Source organism: Hirsutella rhossiliensis, assembly GCF_020360975.1.
Source record: "Hirsutella rhossiliensis strain HR02 chromosome Unknown scaffold00006, whole genome shotgun sequence".
In the NCBI taxonomy this organism is placed as follows: Eukaryota; Fungi; Ascomycota; class Sordariomycetes; order Hypocreales; family Ophiocordycipitaceae; genus Hirsutella; species Hirsutella rhossiliensis.
In genome coordinates, this window is record NW_025408672.1 from 3875940 (window position 1) to 3897177 (window position 21238).

General features: G+C 56.0%; 3 protein-coding genes across 3 annotated transcripts; 2 read left to right on the forward strand and 1 right to left on the reverse strand.

Annotated features, from left to right (window-relative positions):
- Positions 1–1293: 1293 nt before the first annotated feature.
- Positions 1294–2718, forward strand: HRG_06736 (acyl-CoA dehydrogenase, middle domain-containing protein; the record flags this gene model as incomplete). The annotated part of the gene is made up of 2 exons (XM_044865207.1): positions 1294–2492; positions 2628–2718. The coding sequence occupies 2 exons, from the start codon at positions 1294–1296 to the stop codon at positions 2716–2718; spliced, it is 1290 nt and encodes a 429-aa protein (XP_044720147.1).
- A 782-nt stretch (positions 2719–3500) lies between these two features.
- On the forward strand, positions 3501–15383 carry HRG_06737 (reverse transcriptase (RNA-dependent DNA polymerase) domain-containing protein; the record flags this gene model as incomplete). The annotated part of the gene is made up of 17 exons (XM_044865208.1): positions 3501–5092; positions 5167–5434; positions 5501–5746; positions 5809–6003; positions 6253–7024; positions 7094–7808; positions 7874–8559; positions 9027–9106; positions 9406–10414; positions 10633–10794; positions 10860–10978; positions 11367–13945; positions 14196–14260; positions 14330–14416; positions 14707–14739; positions 14916–15014; positions 15082–15383. The coding sequence occupies 17 exons, from the start codon at positions 3501–3503 to the stop codon at positions 15381–15383; spliced, it is 9009 nt and encodes a 3002-aa protein (XP_044720148.1).
- A 521-nt stretch (positions 15384–15904) lies between these two features.
- HRG_06738 (restless-like transposase) lies at positions 15905–17126 on the reverse strand (the record flags this gene model as incomplete). The annotated part of the gene is made up of 2 exons (XM_044865209.1): positions 15905–16225; positions 16401–17126. 2 exons carry the CDS (start codon positions 17124–17126, stop codon positions 15905–15907), a joined length of 1047 nt encoding a protein of 348 aa, XP_044720149.1.
- Between the last annotated feature and the right edge of the window lie 4112 nt (positions 17127–21238).

Below are 21238 nucleotides of genomic sequence, written 5' to 3' on the forward strand. Positions count from 1 at the left end.
GGCACGAGTAGTTGTAGTGTCGTTTAACGTCTGTGATATCCCAAAGGAAAAAGACGTGCTAGGCTGAGGCCGGTCGGAAATTCAGGGCCCTTCCCCCGTCAGCGGGTTCCAGGCACGGCAGTGAAGCCGTAATAGTAGTCAGTCTTTGGCCGAGGCTGGGTGACTGAGAAAGCCCACGAAGTCATGTGCCGGCCGCAAGCCCCCTCGAGGGCCTACGGGGCAGAAACAAAAAGAAAAAAAAGGGAAGCAGATAGTGTAGGAATGTTGGTCGGGGGATCGCCCCGATGGCGATTGTATTCTCCCGCAGGAGCATTCGATCCGGGCGACTTCGTGGTCATGACAGTCGGCGAAGTCCCCGTGCCTACTCCTCGTAGCAAGCAGGTGGTGGAGGTGTTGTCGATTGGTGTGCAGCTCCGGGGGGCACCCGGGTGAGGCCTTGAGCTCTAGGCTCTTGTAGCCCCTGGGGGCCCCCGCGGCCCACAGTCCAGAGGAAGTCGTGGCCGCTGGGCCGCATAAAGGGCCGCAAGGTGGCGGAGGTCGGGGCCGCGAGGCGGCAGAAGTCGAGGCCAGCCAGTAAAGGCGGCAGAACGCGAGGCAACGCGAGGCATGCCGTTATTCGAGACCAGCTTCCCAAGAGGAGACGAACTCTCCAAAGTCTGCCTTTGGGGCCTGCTAGAGCCCCGTTAAGGCAATAGAGGCAGAAGCATAGTCGGGGTGGCCTGAAAAATTCTTCGCCACTAACAGGCTACTAACAGCCCGCAGAACTGGCCTTTTTTTTTTTTTTTTTTTACAGGAGAGTTTTTGTTTTTGGCTGTGGGTGAGCCAAAGTGAATCCCAATAAAGTGGGGCCGAGCACGAGTAAGGTAAATGAGTCGAAGCAAAATCCAAAATCCAAAAAATGGGAGGAGTAGACGCGTCATGCAGGCAAAGTGAAGTGAACACTCCGACAGATGCAGCTGCAAGTGGCCGTTATGTGGTGCGCGCGAAGGTGTAAGTGGCAGTATGACATCCGACTCCGAACTGCCATGGTATTGTGGTTTACGTCCCCCTTGTCCACAGGCCTGGGTCTCTGGTGCACAGACTACTAGGACAATAAAATGTGGTCGACAATCGTGGCGCGCGGTATGGTTTGCCAATTCTACCAGTCTGCAGTAGTAGTTCCACGTAACTTCATGGAAGGGACGATCGGGTGGTTCTTCTTTCCTTTTCGCCTCACTCTCTCTAACTCACAGGTTAGTTGTGCAACCACGGCTCGAGAGCGGAAGTCGCACGCAGAGATCGCAGACATACACGATGGCTAGCCTACGGCCATTCACTGGAGTGCTTACTCGGCTGGCCGCGCGCCAACTCCGGGCTTCATCCGCTACCCTCGGCCTCTCCTCCATCCAAACGAGACTGCACTCGTCCAAGCACCCAAAGGGCTTCGAGCCGCCGACCACCGAGGAGCTTGAAGAGCTGCGCGAGCGCGTGCAGGATTTCACGCGCCGCGAGATCACTGAGGCAGTCGCCGCGCACACCGACAAGTCCGATGCCTTCCCTAATGAGATGTGGCCCAAGCTAGGGGAAGCGGGCTTCCTGGGTGTCACGGTGGACGGGGATGTTGGTGGCCTGGGCATGGGCTACCAGGCACACTGCGTTGTTATGGAGGAGATATCACGGGCCTCGGGCTCCATTGGTCTGAGCTACGCGGTACACTCGCACGTCTGCGTGAACCAGCTCCAGCTCAACGGCACGCCTGAGCAAAAGCAAAAGCACCTCCCAGGCCTTGTCGCGGGCACGAGCATCGGCGCACTGGCCATGTCCGAGTCCGGCTCCGGCAGCGACGTCGTCAGTATGCGGACGACGGCCAAGGCGGTCGACGGCGGCTACCTCATCAAGGGGTCCAAGATGTGGATCACAAACGGTCCCGACGCCGACCTCATCGTCGTATACGCCAAGACGCAACCCGACGCTGGCTCCAAGGGAATCACGGCCTTCCTGGTCGGGACCAAGACCGAGGGCGTTAGCTGCACCCGCAAGCTCGACAAGATGGGCATGCGCGGCAGCAACACAGGCGAGCTCGTGTTCGACAACGTCTTCATCCCGGCCGAGAACGTCCTGAGTACGGTCAACGGCGGCGTGCACATGCTGATGGAGGGGCTTGACTTGGAGCGCCTCGTCTTCTCCGCTGGTCCCCTGGGTATCATGCAGGCGGCCTTTGATGTCGCGGCGCCATTCTCTCACCAGCGCAAGCAATTTGGACAGCCCATCGCGCACAACCAGCTCATCCAAGGCAAGCTGGCTGACATGTACACCAAGTTGCAGGCTTCGAGGGCGTACACGTACACCACGGCCAAGCGCCTGGACGAGCAGGGAGTCATTCGCACACAAGACTGCGCAGGCTCGATTCTGTACGCGGCCGAGCGGGCGACCGAGTGCTCCCTCGATTGCATCCAGCTGCTGGGCGGCATGGGCTACGTGGAGGAGATGCCAGCATCACGACTGTTGCGAGAGTGAGTCCCGCCCAACCGATTCCGGTGTTTTGCTCAATGAATTCCTCTGCTCCCGAACGGGTTAGAAGAGAGGAAGGGAAACAGTGCATGCTCAGTGTGATACGATTTTCACTAACGCACCATATACGCTCACAGCGCCAAGCTATACGAGATCGGAGCCGGCACGTCGGAAATTAGGCGCATAGTCATTGGCCGTGCGTTCAACAAGGAGTATGCCAACGCGTAAGGAGCTCAATGTCTCTGTCGCATACGAGTGCTTTATCAGAGCCACTGTCGCCCTCTTCTGTGTATTCCCAATTGCGCTTGGCATGGTCGATGTTGTTACGGGTCAGCACTGTTGGCACAGGTGCTGGGCGTAATTGATGTAAATTGAGCTACAAAGAGTGTAAAAGGGAGACGTGTCTACCATCGCTCCCTTTAGGAGCCGTGTCCGTGGCGCTCGCATACGGGGGGCGATAGGGGGGGACTGTTGCAAAACCCCCTGTCCATCTCTTTTTGGTCTAGGCGATTTTCCCCCTAGTCATTTGAGTCGGCATTTAAAATGTACTGCGGACTAGCGGCGGGACCGCGCGTTGATATTCTGGGAGTCCAACTGCCAGTCAAAGCAGTACCGGTAATACTGTAAAGAGGCCAGTAGTCAACCTATCACCCACCGGCTGGCACATAAAACTCACAATGCAATTCTCGGAGCCCAGACTTGACCAAGTGACTGATTGTTTTCGGGTGGATCTGAGTGAGAGACACGTTTTTTCACCAAACAGTTCTCGTTTGCCATTGTCATGGAATCGGACAGCGACCGGGAGAAAGAACAGCGAAGTCGCCCAGCTTCCTACCCTAGATGCAGTGCTGGAAAACTTGCAAATGCCCACGCAACTACAGATCCTTCCTTGTATTTTTACTTTCTTGGCACGCAAGTGTTAAGAAAGTAGCCTATTCTCACATACTTTCGCTTAACAAGTGCTCTTGACAAAACTCCAATTGAGCCGCGCGCAAGCGCCGGCAGCGACCATGGCACCAGCCTCAGGTTCGCATGTCGACTCCAATGCCTCGAGACAAGGCATACGATCGCCGCCAAATCCGGCGGCTCACATATCGCATCTCCGACCTCGCTACCCGACGGAAGCTCGCCGAAACGACTCGTTTCCCGCGGCCCAGCAGCTGGCCCAGTCAATCTCGTCCACCGAAACGCCTGAAGCTGCCGTCACGGAAGGAGCGCAGCTGGAAGAAGCCCCGAATCTCTTCGACTCGGCCCAGCCCACTGAGCACGCGCCAGTCTCAATCCTCGAAGCGGCCACGAAAATTGCTCGCGACAAAACGGCAGCCCATAACGCCAAGCTGGCAGTCTTACGGGTCTTTAGCGAATCATTCGAACAAGCAGCAAAGCAGTTCACGTCTGGCACCGAAAACAGCATCGCCAAGCAAGTCGCCACCAAATTTCTCAAATTCTGGACTCAATCGCTTGCCGAACTCGAAGAACCACCGAAGCCCACGTACAGCAGCGTTCTTGCATCCGGCAAGCCGAAGCAAGGACAGCTGGCCTTTACAGCCTCCGCCCCACCACAGCGAAAACCACAGACCACCACTCGTCTGCCAGGACGACCGCCCGTAGCCCCACCGAAGGAAGACCTCCGTGTCTTCGTCCGACTTGACGCTGACGCTCCGGCCCGAAACCACGAAAGATACGCAATCCGGACCCACATCGCCGCTAGAGTCGGTATTGACCTGCGCCGCATTCCGGCAGCCTTCCCGGTAAACACGGGCTGGGCCATCCAGGCATCGGATGTGGCCACGCGTGACTTACTTGTGCAACGGCAGGCGGAGTGGGCTGCAGACCTGGAAGCCGCGGCCGTAGAGATAAGCCAGAAATGGCATTCGTACGTGGTAGCCGATTGTCCTCGTAGGCTCACAGACCTACGAGGTGTCGTGATCAACTACGAGGAGGCGGTCAAAGAAGAGATTGCCTGCCAAACCGGACTGAAGCCCATCAGCATACGTCTATCGCGACACGACTCGGGTGATATGCCCACCCAGACCCTGATTGTGTCCTTCCTGGAACCCACACGAAGACCCTGGAGACTTTTCGGCGCCAGCCGTCTCGCCCGTTACATTGACAAACCCAGCATCCCTAGCCAATGCGACAAATGCTGGGATTTCCACGCTCGCCACAGCTGCGACCGGATGGCGCGCTGCAGACGTTGCGGCAAGACCAACCATCGTAGCCAAGAGTGCGCAGCCCTAGAGCAGTGCGCAAACTGCCTCGGGCCACATTGCGCTGACGATCCTAAATGCCCTGCCCGCCCCAAGCGCGTTCATGGCATTGTACGGCGCCTGACGAAAGAGGAGAAGGGTCTGGTGAGGCAGGCGGGAGCTCAGCTCTTCGCGCAGCAGAAAAGACAGACACCAAACCACAACGTGCCCGAGCAGTCTTGTCAGAGCCCTGATTCGAGTCAGTTACGTTCTTCGGAGTCGCAGGCAGCTGGAGAGGATGGAAGCTCCGGCAGAAGCGCCACCCAGAGCGAGCCGCTTCCTCACCCTTGCATTGTCGTGGCCACGACGCCGCCGCACGCTAGCGATGACAACCAGTTCACCCCTGTCGTCCCGTCGAAGAAACGACGCACTAGCCCTGTGACGCTGCCCTAATGCATCACCGTCATCCCAACAATCGAAGCAACAGGAGGGCCTTGCGAGTCTTCCAAGCCAACGTGGGCAAGATCCCTCCGGCGCATGACACTGCGCTCGCGCTGGCTGATTCGGAGCGATACGACATTATCCTGCTGCAGGAACCATGGACAGGACTTAAAGACGGCCGATGCCTCACCAAGACGCATCCGGCCTACGACACATTCTCACCCGTCACCGACTGGGACGGCCGCGACACTCGTCCGAGAGTCATGACATACGTCCGGCGCTCCGCAGGCCTCGTCGCTGATCAAAAGAGACCTGTGGCGACTCGTGACATCCTTTGGCTCACCGTGAACGGGACGACGGTAGTTAACTTCTATCGGCAGCCGGACTACGACGCGGCTTTGGAAATACTGCTTGGCTGGTGCGCGACGGATAAATGCCTTGTATCTGGCGACTTCAACGCCAAGCATCCCAGCTGGCAGGCCGGTCGACAAGAGCACCGCGGTGAAGACATCGCGTTCTGGGCCATGGATAACCGACTCAGCTTATTGAATGCTGTCGATGTCCCGACTAACGCGCGCGGCAGCACGATCGATCTCGCCTTCTCCAATATACCTTTGGCGGACGCGGTTGTTGAGGATCATTTAGCAACCGGGTCCGACCACTTTACCCTTAGTATCACGCTGCCTAGTCAAGCCCTAGCACCCTTCCATTATGCAAGATCCGCCTCAACTCCGATGAGGAATTGAAGCGATTTGTCGAGCTGGTAGAAGCCGGTGCAGCTTTCATCCCGACTACAACCTCAACTCCCTCCGAGCTGGACAACTTTGCGTCGGCGCTGGTGGACCTTCTTGGTTGTGCAGCGAGAGCTGCGGGCCGACCGTCCGTAAGACGACGCATGGGGCGCGGTGGTGGAACGAAGAGTGCGCAAAGGCGGCGGCCAATTATCGCGCGTGGAGGAGGGTGTACCCTCTCGGCTTCGACCGAGAAGTGCAGCTAGCCAAGCGGGAGCTTCACAATGCAGTGCGCCGAGCAAAACGCCTTTACTGGCGTGACTTGATCGACAGCTTTGCCGACGGCGACTCCGTCTTTCGGGCGGTCCGCTGGCTAATTAAAATCCTCAGGGCCGTGCCAGGCACCTCCCCTGCAAGTAGACGGCCGAGTGTACGAGACGCAGCTGGAGAAAGCCACCGCCTTGCGGCGAGCAACCCTGGAGCGGCGCACAGCGAGCGACGACATCCCAGACCCGTGGATTCCCGTGAACACGGATAAGATGATTCCCTTTCCCAATCAGGTCTCCTTCGAGGAGGCTCGCGACGCCACTCTACGCACCGGGAACACATCTCCAGGCTCGGATAACATCACGGTGCGGATGCTTCGCGCTGTCTGGCATGCAATCGGCAGTCTCGTCCATCAGCTGTATCAAGGCTGCCTCACCATTGGTCACCATCCGAAACCTTTTCGGGAGGCAGAAGTGGTTATGATCGCCAAGCTAGGACGCAGAGATCTGTCTACACCCCGCGCCTGGCGCCCCATCTCCCTTTTGTCTTGTCTCGGCAAGGGCCTCGAGCGGCTCATTGCACGGCGTCTAGCGTGGGGCTCAATCCACTTCGGCGTACTACACCCACAACAAGCCGGCGCGCTCCCGAAGAGGTCGGCCGTGGATCTCGTAGCTGCCTTGGTTCACGACATCGAGGAGGCATTCGCCCGGAAGCAAGTCGCAACCCTGGTGACCTTGGATATACAAGGCGCCTTCGATACAGTTCTCTGCAATAGATTGGTCCTCCGCTTACGAGAACAAGGATGGCCATCGAACCTCGCGCGCTGGGCCGGCTCGTTCATGCAGGACAGATCGGCACGCATCCGCTATCAAGACATCGTGACGGATTCATCGCCCCTCCAGTGCGGTCTGCCGCAGGGGTCGCCCGTCTCGCCGATCCTCTTCCTGTTGTACACGGAGCCGATATATCGCCTAGGTCACTCTCAGGGACGCTTCGGTTACGCGGACGACACTGCCATTCTATGCGTCGGTAATAGCCTTGATGAAACGACCGCCGAAGCATCTCACCATGTACGTGAGCTTCTTTCGTGGGGCGCCGCTAACGGGATCTCTTTCGACCCCGACAAGACAGAAGTGATGCACTTCTCTCGAACGAAGCCCAAGACGGCGCCGCCGGTGCTCCACGGCGAGTTTGAGAAACGGCCGGATCGAGCGATGCGTTGGCTCGGCGTTTGGCTCGACAGCTCTCTCTCTTTCAAGACACACGTCGAGAAATGGACGGCCAAGGCGCAAGCTGTTGCCTTTCATCTTAGGAGACTGACGAACACGAAACATGGCCCTCTGCCGAGTGCTATGCGACGAGCCGTCTGCGCTTGCGTCATCCCCGTGCTACTGTACGCGGCGGAGGCCTGGTACCCTGGGCCGAAAAGCCCGCGCTGGACGAAGCCTTCCAAGGAGGGGCCGTCGGGGATTGGCAACCTCGTCAAGAAGATGAGCAAGGCACTCTACACGTCTCTTCGGGCTATTCTGCCAGTGTGGAGGACGACACCGACGAACGTGCTGCACAGGAGGCGGGAATACCGCCCGTTCCTCTACTCCTCGAAGGGCGTCGGACGGCCTTTGCTGCGCGCCTTAAAGCTCTCGACGAAGCTCACCCGCTCGTCCAGCGCACGTCGCGACCAAAAGCTCCCGTCGTGACCGTGAACAAACTTATCAAGTTGAAGTACCAGAAACAGCCACAGCCCTTCCGTACCAGACTGCGGCGAGCCGACGAAATGCTATCGAGCTGCCCGAGACCTGCTTTACTGCAGCGCGGATTTGCCGAAGAGCAGACTGCGCCTCTGCAGAGTGCATCGAAACACGAGACGGCGAAAAAATTTCGCGACTGGCTTCAGGCACTATCGCCCCGAACTCTTGTCGTCTACTCCGACGGGTCTCGTTCTGAGGAAGGCCACATCGGATACGGCTATGCTGTTCACCGGGACGGATCCACCGTCTTGAGCGGCAAGGGCCGTCTTGGAACAGCTGAGGTTTTCGACGCTGAGGCGAAAGGTGCATTGGAGGGGTTGAAGGCAGCGGTGAGCCTTCCAGAAACTGACCGCATCTTTGTCTGCCTCGACAACCTCGCGACCGCAACATGCTTACGGGGCACGCCGAACGACTCCTCGCAAGAGGTCTTCCTTGAGTTCCAATCTTTGGCGCGAAAATACGGAGCTGTGGAGGTCCATTGGATCCCCGGCCATGCTGACATCCCAGGCAACGAGGAGGCTGATGCTCTGGCAAAGGCGGGAGCATCACTGCCAGAACCCGCTGATGGCGAACCGACGCTAGCGCATCTGCGAAAAATTGCCCGACTGCAGCGGAAAGAGGCTTTCAGTGCCTGGTGGGAAACCTCTGCGCCGGAGCGATACAGAGACCTGAGGCTTAAAGCCACAACCAGCTGTCCGTCAGAATTGGCGCTCTCTCGGCCCCTGCTTCATAACTTGCTTGCAGCAAGAACCCACCATGGGGATTTTGCTGACTACCACGAAAGGTTTGGTCACGACGATGCGCGACTGACGTGCTCGTGCGGACGACGAAAGAGCCAGCACACATCTTTTACTGCAGAAAGGTTGCGCCACGGCATCGTATGCGGCTTGCACCTTGGCCGGCTGCAGCCATCAACCGCGCAATCGGCAAGGACTTTGACAAATTCGTCAGGCTGGCGACAGCGAGCTCCTTCTTCGGAGGATCTGCCCACGCCACTAGACGGTCATCATTCTCTCTCTCACCCTACCTTTTCCTCTCAATTCTTTCTGTTACCTGCTCCGATCTCGGGCGGCGTCAAGGTCTCACGACCATGCGATCGCCGAGGTCATCAAGGGCTGCAAGGCCCCAGAAGCAAATTGGCTGATCTGACCACGGGACAGCTTTCTCTTCGTGCCTGGACGTCCCGCTGACGGGCAACAGGTTTGTCATGAGCGCCGTTGAGCCGATGAAATGCTGGATAGTGGGTGAAGTGTACGATATGTAGCATGTAGACACCTGCTAGCTCAGCACGTCCTGTGCTCCCCTGCGGAGACCTGAGCGACCAAAAGTTGCTGGACGGAAAATACACTAAACTAAACTAAACTATTTACAGATCCCACCTTCCCCTGTTTTCTTACTTTCTTGGCATGTAATTGTTAAGAAAGTAGCGTAATTTCCCACCAATTCGCCTAATAACTGCACGTTGATCATTCCAGCCGCGCTTTGCGCTGGCTGAGGCAGCGGCCATGGCATCTGCCACGAGCTCGCATGCCAGCTCAGACCCCCTTTGATCTGGGTGTCCATACCCCGCCTAATCTTGCTCGATTAGCCCGTGCATCTCAGCTTCGACACAGCTCCCCCATTTCGAGCCGCCCCATTGGGCTCACATCCGCGTTCCGGCGACCGGCGGTGACGCCGTCCTCGCCCCTTATCCGACTCTCCAATGCCGCCGCTACGGAAGGAGCGCAGCGTGAATCCGCCCCGAACCGGCCCGGCTCCGCCGAGTCTGTCAACCTCCACCCGGTCTCTATCGTTGAAGCAGCCAACAAACTCGCCGTTGAGCAAACAAATGCCTACAACGCCAAAATGACAGTGTTCCGAGCCTTTTGTGAATCGTTCGAACAGACTGCGAAACATTTCACGTCCGGCCTTGAACACAGCTTTGCGGAACAATTTTCCAGCAGCTTCCTCGACTTTTGGAGGCAGGCGCTCTCCGACCTCAATCCCGCGCCCGCGCCGACCTATAGCAGCGTCGCCGCCGGTCACCCTGCAAGCCAGCCTCTCGGGGGCCACACCCCCACGGCCGCCGAGGCCCCGCAACAACAACGACCCCGGCAACCAATCTCCCGTCTCCAGGGACGACCATCCCCCGCCCCACCAAAGGAAGACCTCCGTGTCTTTGTGCGGCTCGATGCCGAAGCACCAGCGCGAGACCACAGCAGCTACGCAATTCGGACCCACATCGCCGCCAAAGTCGGCATCGACTTGCACCGGGTCCCGGCAGCTTTCAAGGTAAACTCGGGATGGGCCATCCGAACACTGGACGCTACCATCAGGGACCTCATCGTCCAGCGACAGTCGGAATGGTCCGAGGACCTAGACGCGACCTCGGTGGAGATTACTCACAAATGGTACAAGTACGTCGTGCCCAACTGCCCTCGACGACTTACGGACTTGCAGGGCAATGAAGTCAACTACGAGGCGGCCGTCAAAGACGAAATCGCCTGCCAGACCGGGCTCACACCCATCAGTATTCGCCCCAGTCTGCACGATTCAAACGACCTTCCGAGTAAGACACTTATTGTGTCCTTCCTCGAGCCCACCCAGAGACCTTGGAGGCTTTTTGGCTCCAGCCGACTTGCCCGATACAAAAAGCCTCCATCGACAGATCCAGCATGCCCAGCCAGTGTAACAAGTGCTGGGATTTCCATGCTCGACACAGCTGTGACCGACAACCATCCTGCAAGCGCTGCGGAAGGAAGGGCCATGACGGTGAAACCTGCGTAGCCCTCGAGCAGTGCGCAAACTGCCTCGGACCCCATTCCGCAGATTTCTCGAAATGCCCTGCACGCCCCAAGCGATCACATGGCGTCATTCGTCGCCTGACGAAGGAGGAGAAAACCTTGTCCGACAGATGGGCGCCCAACTATTTGCTCAGCGGAAGCAACAGTTCGAATGTGTAGACCAACCCGAACAGCTAGAACGAGACTCCTCCGAGACTCTCAATTCAATAGCTCCCAGAACTGCTCAGTCCGACGACCAGGAAGCCGAGCACCCAGACGACAGGTCACGGGGCAGAAGCGAAACCTCGGTCTTAAGCTCGACCAGGACCATGTCTCCGCCATTCATTATGGTAACCACGACAGCTCAGCCTCAGAGCGAGGGCAACGAACCCAGACCAGCTTCCCCTTCAAAGAAGCGACGCATCAGCCCCATTGCACTATCTCCATGACGAGATATCCCCGCGTGAATCAAAGCGACAAGAAGACCCTGCGAGTCTTCCAAGCTAACGTAGGCAAGATCTCGCCAGCACATGACTGCGCCCTTGCCCTCGCCGACTCCGAACGATACGATATAGTGCTCCTCCAGGAGCCGTGGACAGAAGCCAAGGACGGCCGATGTCTTACCAAACCCACCCAGCCTACGATACTTTCTCCCCAGTCGACAGCTGGGACGACAACAGCACGCGGCCTAGAGTAATGACCTATGTCCGGCGCAGACCCTGCTTGATGACAGATCAGAGGAGGCCTGTGGCGACCCGCGACATTCTCTGGCTCACCATCAACAACATAACAGTGGTAAACTTCTATCGACAACCGTACTACGATGAAGCACTGGATATCCTCCTCCAGTGGACCACACCAGGAAGGTGCCTAGTAGCAGGCGACTTCAACGCCAAACATAGTAGCTGGCAAGCCGGCCGGCTCGATGGCCGAGGCGACGACATCGCCTATTGGGCCTCTGAGAACGGCCTCAGCTTGCTCAACCCTGCCGATGTCCTAACCAACCCGCATGGCAATACAATAGACCTCGCCTTCTCCAACATACCACTATCCGAAGCTGTCGTGGAGGAACACCTGGCCACCAGCTCTGACCACTTCACGCTCAGCGTGACACTCGCTGACTTGGCTCCGGCCTCGGTGCCGCTGGGAAAGGTCCGCCTCACCTCTGACGACGAGCTCGCTCGTTTCGCGGAAATGGTGGATTCCGGAGCAATAGCGATCCCAGCCGCGGCCTCGTCTCCCCAAGAGCTTGATTCCCTGGCGTTGGCGCTCGCGGACCTTCTCCAATTAGCAGCCAAAGCCGCCGGTCGCCCCGTCCGTAAGGGGGCACGCAGCGCGCCCTGGTGGACGGAAGAATGTGCCCTCGCTGCGGCGGAATACCGCGCGATTCGGAGAGTCTATCCTCTCGGCTTCAATCAGGAAGTCCAGTCCGCCAAGAGAGATTTCCAGAAAGTCGCGCGCCGAGCCAAAAGGCTTTACTGGCGCAATCTGATCGACAGCTTCACTGACAGCGCCTCCGTATTCAAAGCAGTCCGATGGCTGCGATCACCGGGTGCTTTCCAGCCTCCGCCCCTACAAGTAGGCGATATAGTTTACGAGACGCAGCTAGACAAAGCCAATGCCCTACGGCGGGCGACACTCGAGCGGCGCACGGCGGACGATGACATCCCAGATCCGTGGATCCCAGTCGACACAATGAAAACCATTCCCTTCACGCAACATGTGTCATTTGATGAAGTGCGCGACGCAACCCTACGGACCGGAAACACGTCTCCCGGCCCCGACAGCATCACGGTACAAATGCTCAAGGTAGTTTGGCATGTTATCGGAAGCCACGTCCACCGGCTGTACGAAGGCTGTCTTACCATCGGCCATCACCCGAAGCCATTCAGAGAGGCCGAAGTAGTCATGATAACAAAACCAAGACGACGGAACCTCTCGACCCCTCGTGCCTGGCGACCCATCTCCCTCCTGTCTTGCCTAGGCAAAGGTCTTGAGCGGCTCATCGCACGCCGCCTGGCATGGGCATCCATTCACTACGGAGTCCTCCATTCACAACAAACTGGCGCTCTCCCGAAGAGATCTGCCGTTGACCTTGTTGCCGCTCTGTTGCATGACATTGAGGAAGCGTTTGCCCGCGGCCAAGTCGCCACGCTGGTGACTATGGACATCCAGGGAGCCTTCGACACTGTCCTCCGCAACAGGTTGATCCTTCGTCTTCGTGAGCAGGGGTGGCCAGAACATCTCGCGCGATGGGCTGGTTCCTTCACGCATGACCGCTCGGCGCGCGTCAGATACCAGGACGTCACGACGCCCAGCTCGCCTCTCCAATGCGGCCTCCCGCAGGGATCGCCAGTCTCGCCCATCTTTTTTCTGTTGTACACGGAGCCAATTTACCGCCTAGGCAAGCCGAAGGGGCGCTTCGGCTACGCAGACGACACGGGTATCCTATGCATAGGTAACTCCCTGGAGACGACAGCCGAGAGGGCGTCGCGCTATGTAAACGAACTTGTGGCCTGGGGCGCCGCCAACGGCATAGACTTCGACCCTATGAAGACTGAGGTCATGCATTTCTGTCGAAGCAAACCTAAGGTCAACCCGCCTATATTTCACGGTGACTCAGAGAAGCGCCCCGACCAAGCAATGCGATGGCTAGGCATCTGGCTTGACAGCACCCTGTCGTTCAAGACGCACGTGGAAAAGTGGACAGCCAAGGCTCAGGTCGTGGCATACCATCTGAAAGGACTGGCAAACACCAAACATGGCCCTCTTCCTGGTGCCGTTCGCAGAGCCGTAAGAGCATGTATCGAACCGGTGCTGCTCCACGGCGCCGAGGCATGGTACCCCGGATTAACCAGCCCGCGATGGATCCAGCCAGCAAAGGAAGGACCATCCGGGATACAGCAACTGATCCGAAAGATGAACAAGTCGCTTCACACATCCATCCGGGCCGTCCTGCCGGTTTGGAGGACGACACCGATCAATGCCCTCCATCGAGAAAGCGGCATCCCACCGGCCATTCAACTGCTCGAGGCGCGTCGAATGCGCTTCTCGGCCCGCCTCAAGTCTCTCGATGAAGCCCATCCGCTCGTGAAACGTACAGCCCGGCCCAAGCCCCCTGCCATCCACAGGTCGATCAAACTGAAGTACCAGATGCCACGAGAAGGCTTCCGGACCCGACTTCGACGCAGCGACCAGCTGCTGCATTGCAGCAGGCGTCCAATTCTCCTCCCTCGCCGCTTCGGCGACGATCAAGCGCTGCCTCTGCAAACCGCCACGAAAGACCAGTCAGCAGCGGAATTCTGCAGTTGGCTCCGGTCAGTACCACCGCACACTCTGGTCGTCTACTCAGACGGATCGCTCTCCTCGGAAGCAGCCGTCGGTTATGGCTATGCCATCCATATGGATGGGCAAACCGTGCTAAGTGGCTGCGGCCGACTTGGGCCGGCTGAGGTTTTGATGCGGAAGCGAAAGGCGCGCTCGAGGGCCTGCGCGCTGCCTAAGCCTCCCACGACCGCAGAGAATAGTCGTTTGTCTCGATAACATCGCGGCGGCAACATGCCTCAGAGGCATGCCGGCAGACTCCTCCCAGGATGTCTTCCTCGAATTCCAGGCTCTGGCCACAGCACACGGTGTCACGGAGGTCCGCTGGACCCCCGGCCACACCAAAATCCCCGGCAACGAGCAGGCTGATGCCTTAGCAAAGGCAGGAACCTCTCAACCCGAGCCCGCAGGCGCTATCCCAACACTGGCATATCTGCGCAGGGCTGCTAGGCAGCAGCCTAAAAGTGCATTTAAAGCCTGGTGGGAAGCCTCCGCACCCGAACAGTACAAGCCACTGCACCTTAAGCCGACGACCGGCTGCCCCCTGGAGCTCAAACTCCCCCGACCGCTTCTCCACCACCTGCTTGCAGCCAGAACCCGTCACGGGACTTTGCCGACTACCACGAGAGGTTCAACCACGACGATGCGCGACTGACGTGCTCATGTGGCCGACGAAAAGAGCCAAACCATGTCTTTTATTGCCGAAAGATCGAGCCGCGGCATCGGATGAGGCTGACGCCCTCACCTACTGCAGCAGTCAATCGCGCAAAGGCAGAGACTTCGACAGGTTCGTCAAGCTGGCGAAGGCGTCCTCCTTCTTTGAATGGGCTTGCCCTCGCCACTAGGCGGCTGCATCATACCTTTCCCTCACCTCTTTCCTTTGTTCAAATCCCCGGATTCGGCCAGGCAGAGGTGCTGCAACACCCTTTGCCCGGCCGGGCCAACTGAGGCTGCGCTCTGCAGTCTCCGACAACGGGATCTCACCGCCGCGCCTGCACGACCCGCTGACGGGCACCAGGTTCAACACGGAGCGCCTCAGAGCCGATGAAATGCTGGATGGTGGTTGTTTACGTTTGCGAGAGAGACTGTAGACAGCCTACTAGCTCAGCACGTCCTGTGCCCCACCCAGACCTGAGCGGCCTCACGGCCGCTGGACGGAAAATGCACATACATACATACATACATACCGCCGACGCCGACGACGATTTCTTCAGCCAAGCCTTCTTCAGCCTCAACATCAGCCTCTACAACAAGCCGATCGTTGCGTCCGAGTGGCAGGAACAATACTTCCTGATGCATGGCCGCGTTCATCCCTACGTCCTTGCATGGGACCTCGACCCGACCCCTTGGCGAGGACCGGTTGAGGGGCCCGTCGACTACTGCGCTCCTGCGCTGATTATCCGCGACCTTGGCTTCCAAGCGTCTGTATGAGTGCCCCCCGAGCTGACGATCGAATCCCTCACATGCGCAACAGGATTGGCCAACGATCGACCTCTGCGGATCGATCCTTTCCCACAATGTCGCCTGTCGCAGTGATCGGAATGGTCCGGTATGGTATGGTATGACCTCTATACCATACCATACCACCTGCTGATATCCTTACCGGTATGGCTTACCGGTAATACCAGTAATACCGCCAAGACCGCTCAGAATGAGGCGGGTTGCAAAAATAGGGAAATGTATTGGCTACTAGTTGTCAACTTGATCGCTTATTCGCTTTCATTCTCGCTATCCCCGCTATCTTCGCTATCCTCAGCCCGAGGCTTCCCATACCAGGCACGTAGACACTCACAAGCCTCTATGATATCTGCCTTAAGCCTACCTCGACGATCAACTATACCAAGCTTTGCGCTACTAAACAGCCGTTCGCACTCATCTGACATTGGGGAAACCGCAAATAGATCCAGAGCGAAGCGGGCGAGGTCTCTTTGCGAGTCATAACGGGATAGCCACTACTCTGTCTCCCAGAGCTGCTTCACCGCCAGCTGTGCGCTTTCATACCACTTCTGTCTTCCTTCGTCGCCCTGAAGAACCCATTCTTGCCTGAACCATGCCCACTTTCGATACGGATTGAGTACTTGAGCTGCGTAATACGCTGGCGGAAGATCAGTATCTTCAGGAAATCGATGTTGCCAATTCCGTTGTCGGTTGCTGTAATACTCCTCGCACTTTGACCACGCAGCATCTGCACAACCTTGGAGATACCTCCACGTGAAGTTGTCGTCGTCGTCTTCCTCGTGAATGTCATGGTAGTGATCCTTCGTCTCGTTGATCTCGCGGAGAAGACAGTCCAAAGTCGAAAACCAGTCAGCGAGGGATGTCTTGTTTCCTTCAGCAAGCATAGTTGCCGCGAAGAAGTCTTTTAGTGCGAGCTCGATCTTTCAAGCTCGAACCAGTGCTGTCCATCTAGTTTGAAGTTCGAAATCCCTTGAGACCCTCTCCTGGTACATGACGAGCTGAGAAGATTTCCAAACGTTCTCGAACATTTAACGCTCGTGTGATCGAATGAAACCACGAATTCCAGCGTGTGGAGTTGTTCTGGATAAGCTCGAGCCCATCGAATTCGGAGAGATGGCCGCCGATAATAATTGCTGCAAACTCCTCCCGCCTTTGAGGAGTAAGCCGGATGTACCGCACAAGGTTATGGAGCCGGCCTAAACATCCAAACTTCTTCCACAGCTCCTCTACCTTCACGTAATCTCCGCGCTGGTGGTGCTTTTCAAGCTTCGCCAAATGCTTCTCACAATTTCGACCCATGAGAAACGCCTGGCAGCAGAGGTTGACAATGTGACCCAAGCAGCGCAGTCGGCGATGGCGACGCTGTTGCGGCTTCATCCATGGGCAGAGCTCCTTGAGTATAAACTCAACAGCGGTATCATTGGATGAAGCATTGTCCAGCATGAAGTATCCAATCTGATCTCCGCCAATGTCATATTCCGTCAATAATTCGAGAACGGTCGACCCAAGATTCTCGCCACTGTGCTCGCCATGAACGCGTCGCATGCCCAGGACGGTACTTCGTCGCTTGCCGGTGGCGTCAATCCACATGGCGACGACACCCAGGATTGCGTACGGGTTTGGCGAGGTCCAGAGGTCGAAGGAGATGGAGATTCTACTCCGCGACCGCTGGAGGTCCTCTTTCAGCTGTTGCTTCTTCGACAGGAACGCATCCATAACCCAACCTCGAATTGTTTTCGCAGCCTTTGGGAGGTGATTAAGTAGAGCAGGGTTCAGAAAGAAGAGTAGCTCTCGGAAGTACTGGTTCTCCAACTGGAAGAAAGCAATATGGCAGTACACAACCCAACGAATCAAAAGCTCTTTGAACCTCTCAACGGTATCTTTCCAGAAAAATTGCTACTAGCAGCTGCGCTTTCTGTTGCTCCAATACAGACGCCCGTGTCGCACCGCGTTTCCTCACGCCGCTTTGTGGATCAATCTGGTGCCTCTGTTCGAGATGATTTCTCACTCCCGACGTGCCATTGATCACAAATAACTCTTGCTTATACTTTCCGATCGCACATTCGTGACAGTAGTATACCTCTTTCTTGTCACTGTCTCGGATGTAATGAAGACCGTACTTCCACACATGCGACGAGCCGAGACGAGCTGCCTTCTTCGTCGTCTTCGCGCGACGCAGGTACGTGACATGGTCTTGTACGAATTCGTCCGGAGGCTCAGGATAACGGACAGAATTAGACGATGGCGTCGTAGCGGAAAAATGTGGCGCGGGACACGATGCAGGAGATCTGGAGCGGATTGATGCTGAACTTGTCGTAAACGAAGATGGCGAGGTTGGCGCTGGAGATTCCATGATCATGACATACACCAATTAAGGTATGGTGGCTTTCGATCATTCGATCTTGGTCCATCGTCCAACTAGCCTAACGTAAAAATTTTCGGGCTCCAACATCACGGAAGTAATTCGATTGAAAGGATCATTTAAGCTTTCCTGTCCCTGAAAGGATCATTTAAGCTTTTCCTGTCCCTCCGACGACGCGATTGACAAGTCTGGCCAGTGATACGTTAGGTCATGCTCCGTCCTACATGGAAGAACTCATAAAACTGGGTGCAATGAGAAGTACTTTCTAATACGCACTAACACTCGCCTTACCTTCGGGCCTTCCTGGGATAGCTACCCGGCAGCAAAGACGAAAAGCATCCGTTCGGTGCCGGGATCGACCTGACCAAGGTAGCCAGGTCGATATTGTGAGGATGATGGTATTCATGATTGAATGGAGTAGATAAACTGGCAGAAAACTGGTCAATAAGCCCTACAGATGACACTGGAATCATCGCCGCTCGGATTCTGCCTGGTCATTCTCCGCAGTGAGCCTCTTACCTGAGCTTATTTTTAGCGTTACTGGTATGATTCGGTATACCGGTAATACCATGGTATCAAGTTTTTGTCAAACCATACCAGGTCTTGGCGGTATTTACCATACCAATACCAACTCATACCGGACCATTCCGATCACTGGCCTGTCGCTAGCTTTTCCGGGCCCATTATTGGCTCCGGTTGTTCTCTTCTTCGCCGCGAGCTCGTGGCCGGCCTGGGAGACGACCAGCTTAAATGCTGTGGCTTCGTGCAGTTGTCCACCTATATTGTTCCCGGCAACCCGGCAGAAACCCCGTTCGGAGGATTTCATCCTTTTCAGGTGTTTGTCATGTTCCCAATCCATGCTAACCCCTGGACGTCCCTCTGCGCCAAGATGATTGAGAAGAGGCAGACCCGGTTTCAGAGTCATACCTTGTTTGTGTGTACAGGCAAGGTGGTAGCCTTTTCTCGATCATCGAGTTATGGTTCACCCACCAGAGCTGGACCGCGATCTTGTCTTCATCGTCGTGCCAGACACTTGGACTTTCTACAATAAGCCGAGCTTGGATGCCGTCTTGGCCCCTTCTTCGCCGACCGAGCCGCCCAAGCCGCCATCCGTGACTTCTACGGCCAGTATTCTATCGCCCTTGAAACGGAAGGCCTGCTAGAGACCTACGGCATGGCACGGGCAGCACGCTGACGGTAGCTTTAGCTCGGCTCGGCGTATTCGGTACTATGAGCTGCTATAAGGGCATCTTGTGTTGCATGGCTAGGTATGTTGCGGCTTTCACGTTCATGTTTGCCTCACATATAGATTGGTGAACAGTATCCCTACGGCTCATCCCGTTGCATTATCCACCTTTGCCGGCCGCTGACCTCTCCAGCTGAGACATGGACAACGCACACCTGCATTGGTGCCCTTCCCGTCTTCGTCAATGCAAGTGAGAAAAGTGAACATGACATTTGCAGCCATCAATTCGGCCTCTTCTGTCCACACCCTCTGTTTTTTTCTTCTCCCATTTCTCGCTCCCTTCGCCAACTTTCGTTCCTCAAGGCTATTTGCGCGAGCCCCGACCGGCGAGCCTTCTCCTGTCTTCCTCATCAAACCGTCCCTCCAATCCAACACAGTCATGGCTGATTCTATCTCTTCAACGAAAACTTGCAGGAGCTGCAAGCAGGCCAAGCCGGCCGATCAATTCATATCGAAGAAAAAATCTTCCATATCATATAGAGGACTTACGGCTGACTGTCTCGACTGTAGGAATCGGCGAGCCTCACGCGCCTCTAAGCGTACGGCAGAACAAGCTGAGTTATCTCCAATACGTCGACCAGGGTGGTTTTCCATATCTAAATATGGAAATACCCTTTCCATGAATGGCATGGAATAGGTATGGATATGGATCCATGTATTTCCATACTATTGGCTGAACCACGCCACTAACAAGGGTTCCTACAGGGGGCTACCTACAGGGCTGTGGGCCTGGAACCCCGCTACAAATCCGCACATCCACAAAATCAGCCTCACCACCAACCCACAGCATACCATTATCACCTGGCGACAATGGATTCTGAGCCTGTGTTAGTTATGTTTCTTCGATTCTGAATCCATTGCTTCGGATTCATTCGCGTCTATATCTCCCAAGACAAGAGAAAAACCTGCTTTTGGATCATGAAAACATGCTCATCTGGCAGTAATGTACCGGTAGTAAAAGGGTTAGGGGAAGCGGAGTTCAAAGGCAGGAACCGCCTCATATATTATCTTTATTGTCCCCAGAATGATCCCTACAGTACTTCTGTCACAGCCAGCTTTCGAAAACACCCTGAGGGCAAGAAAGTATGTCATCAACGTCGCAGAGAATTTATCTCCTCTTCAACCGTCCATCATCGAAGGATTTGATCAACTCTACGGGCAAGCGTGGATCTGGGCCGTGTCTTCAAAGGCTACCTTGACCAAGAAATTATCAATAAAGAGAATTCGCCCTATTACGCCGCTTCTTTGGTCCTTCATCCAAGCTATCGCACGACGTACATCCACTCAAATTAGAAGAAGTGGCATAAAACTGCTTTCAAACGGGTCAAAGACCTTTGCTACTCTTACCGAAATACAAACGACGGTACAATTTCGTATCATGTACTGGACGAAGAAGAAGACAATGGCCTTGATGCATTTGATCGTATTTCAAGAAATCTGCAGAATTGTGCTCGACCTACAAGTCAAGACGAGTATGAAGATTACATCTCAGGTGATCCATATGAGATTGCGCCAACAACTGCTTTATCATGGTGGCTTCAAGAGCGACATAGGAACCGACGGCCGAAGTTATCACGAATGGCAATAGACATCCTATCAATGCCAGCGATGAGCGACGAGCCGGAACGGGTGTTTTCAGGGGCTCGTCGTACGATCTCCTGGGAAAGGGCACAATTGGATGCGGACCAAATTGAAAAGGGAGAATTGGTTGAAGCATTGGGTGAAGAACAATGTCTTGAAGAGGAAGGGCGGTGGCGTGACCGTGGCGTGAGAATTCGTGCAAATTCCCGTCTGATTTCCCTCCTCGTCTTGGAACAAAACACGTAAGATTTGCCTACCCTCTCTTTTGGACATTATCATTGAGCTCAATCAATTACTTCGTATTTTTAATTCACCATATGGTGTGAATTTGTCCATCTTGTCGAAGGTGTCTTCAGTGACATTTTGTCGTCGTGCACGGACCAAGTATGGAAAGGTGTATTGCAATACTTGCAATAAATGTGGGGCCGATACCGATTATCGATTGCAGGCCTTTCCATGTATGGAAAACCACCCTGATCCTTGGTGCTGTGGCACTCCTGACAGACGGGTTTGGTATTGGCAAGTTGAGCTTCTAAGGCGCCGAGACGAGAGCTGATGTCGGCCAGCTGATTTCGAATTTCGCAGTGCTCGTTGTAGCAAAGGTCTCTGATCTTGCGGTCCGTCACAGCAAAGAGGCTG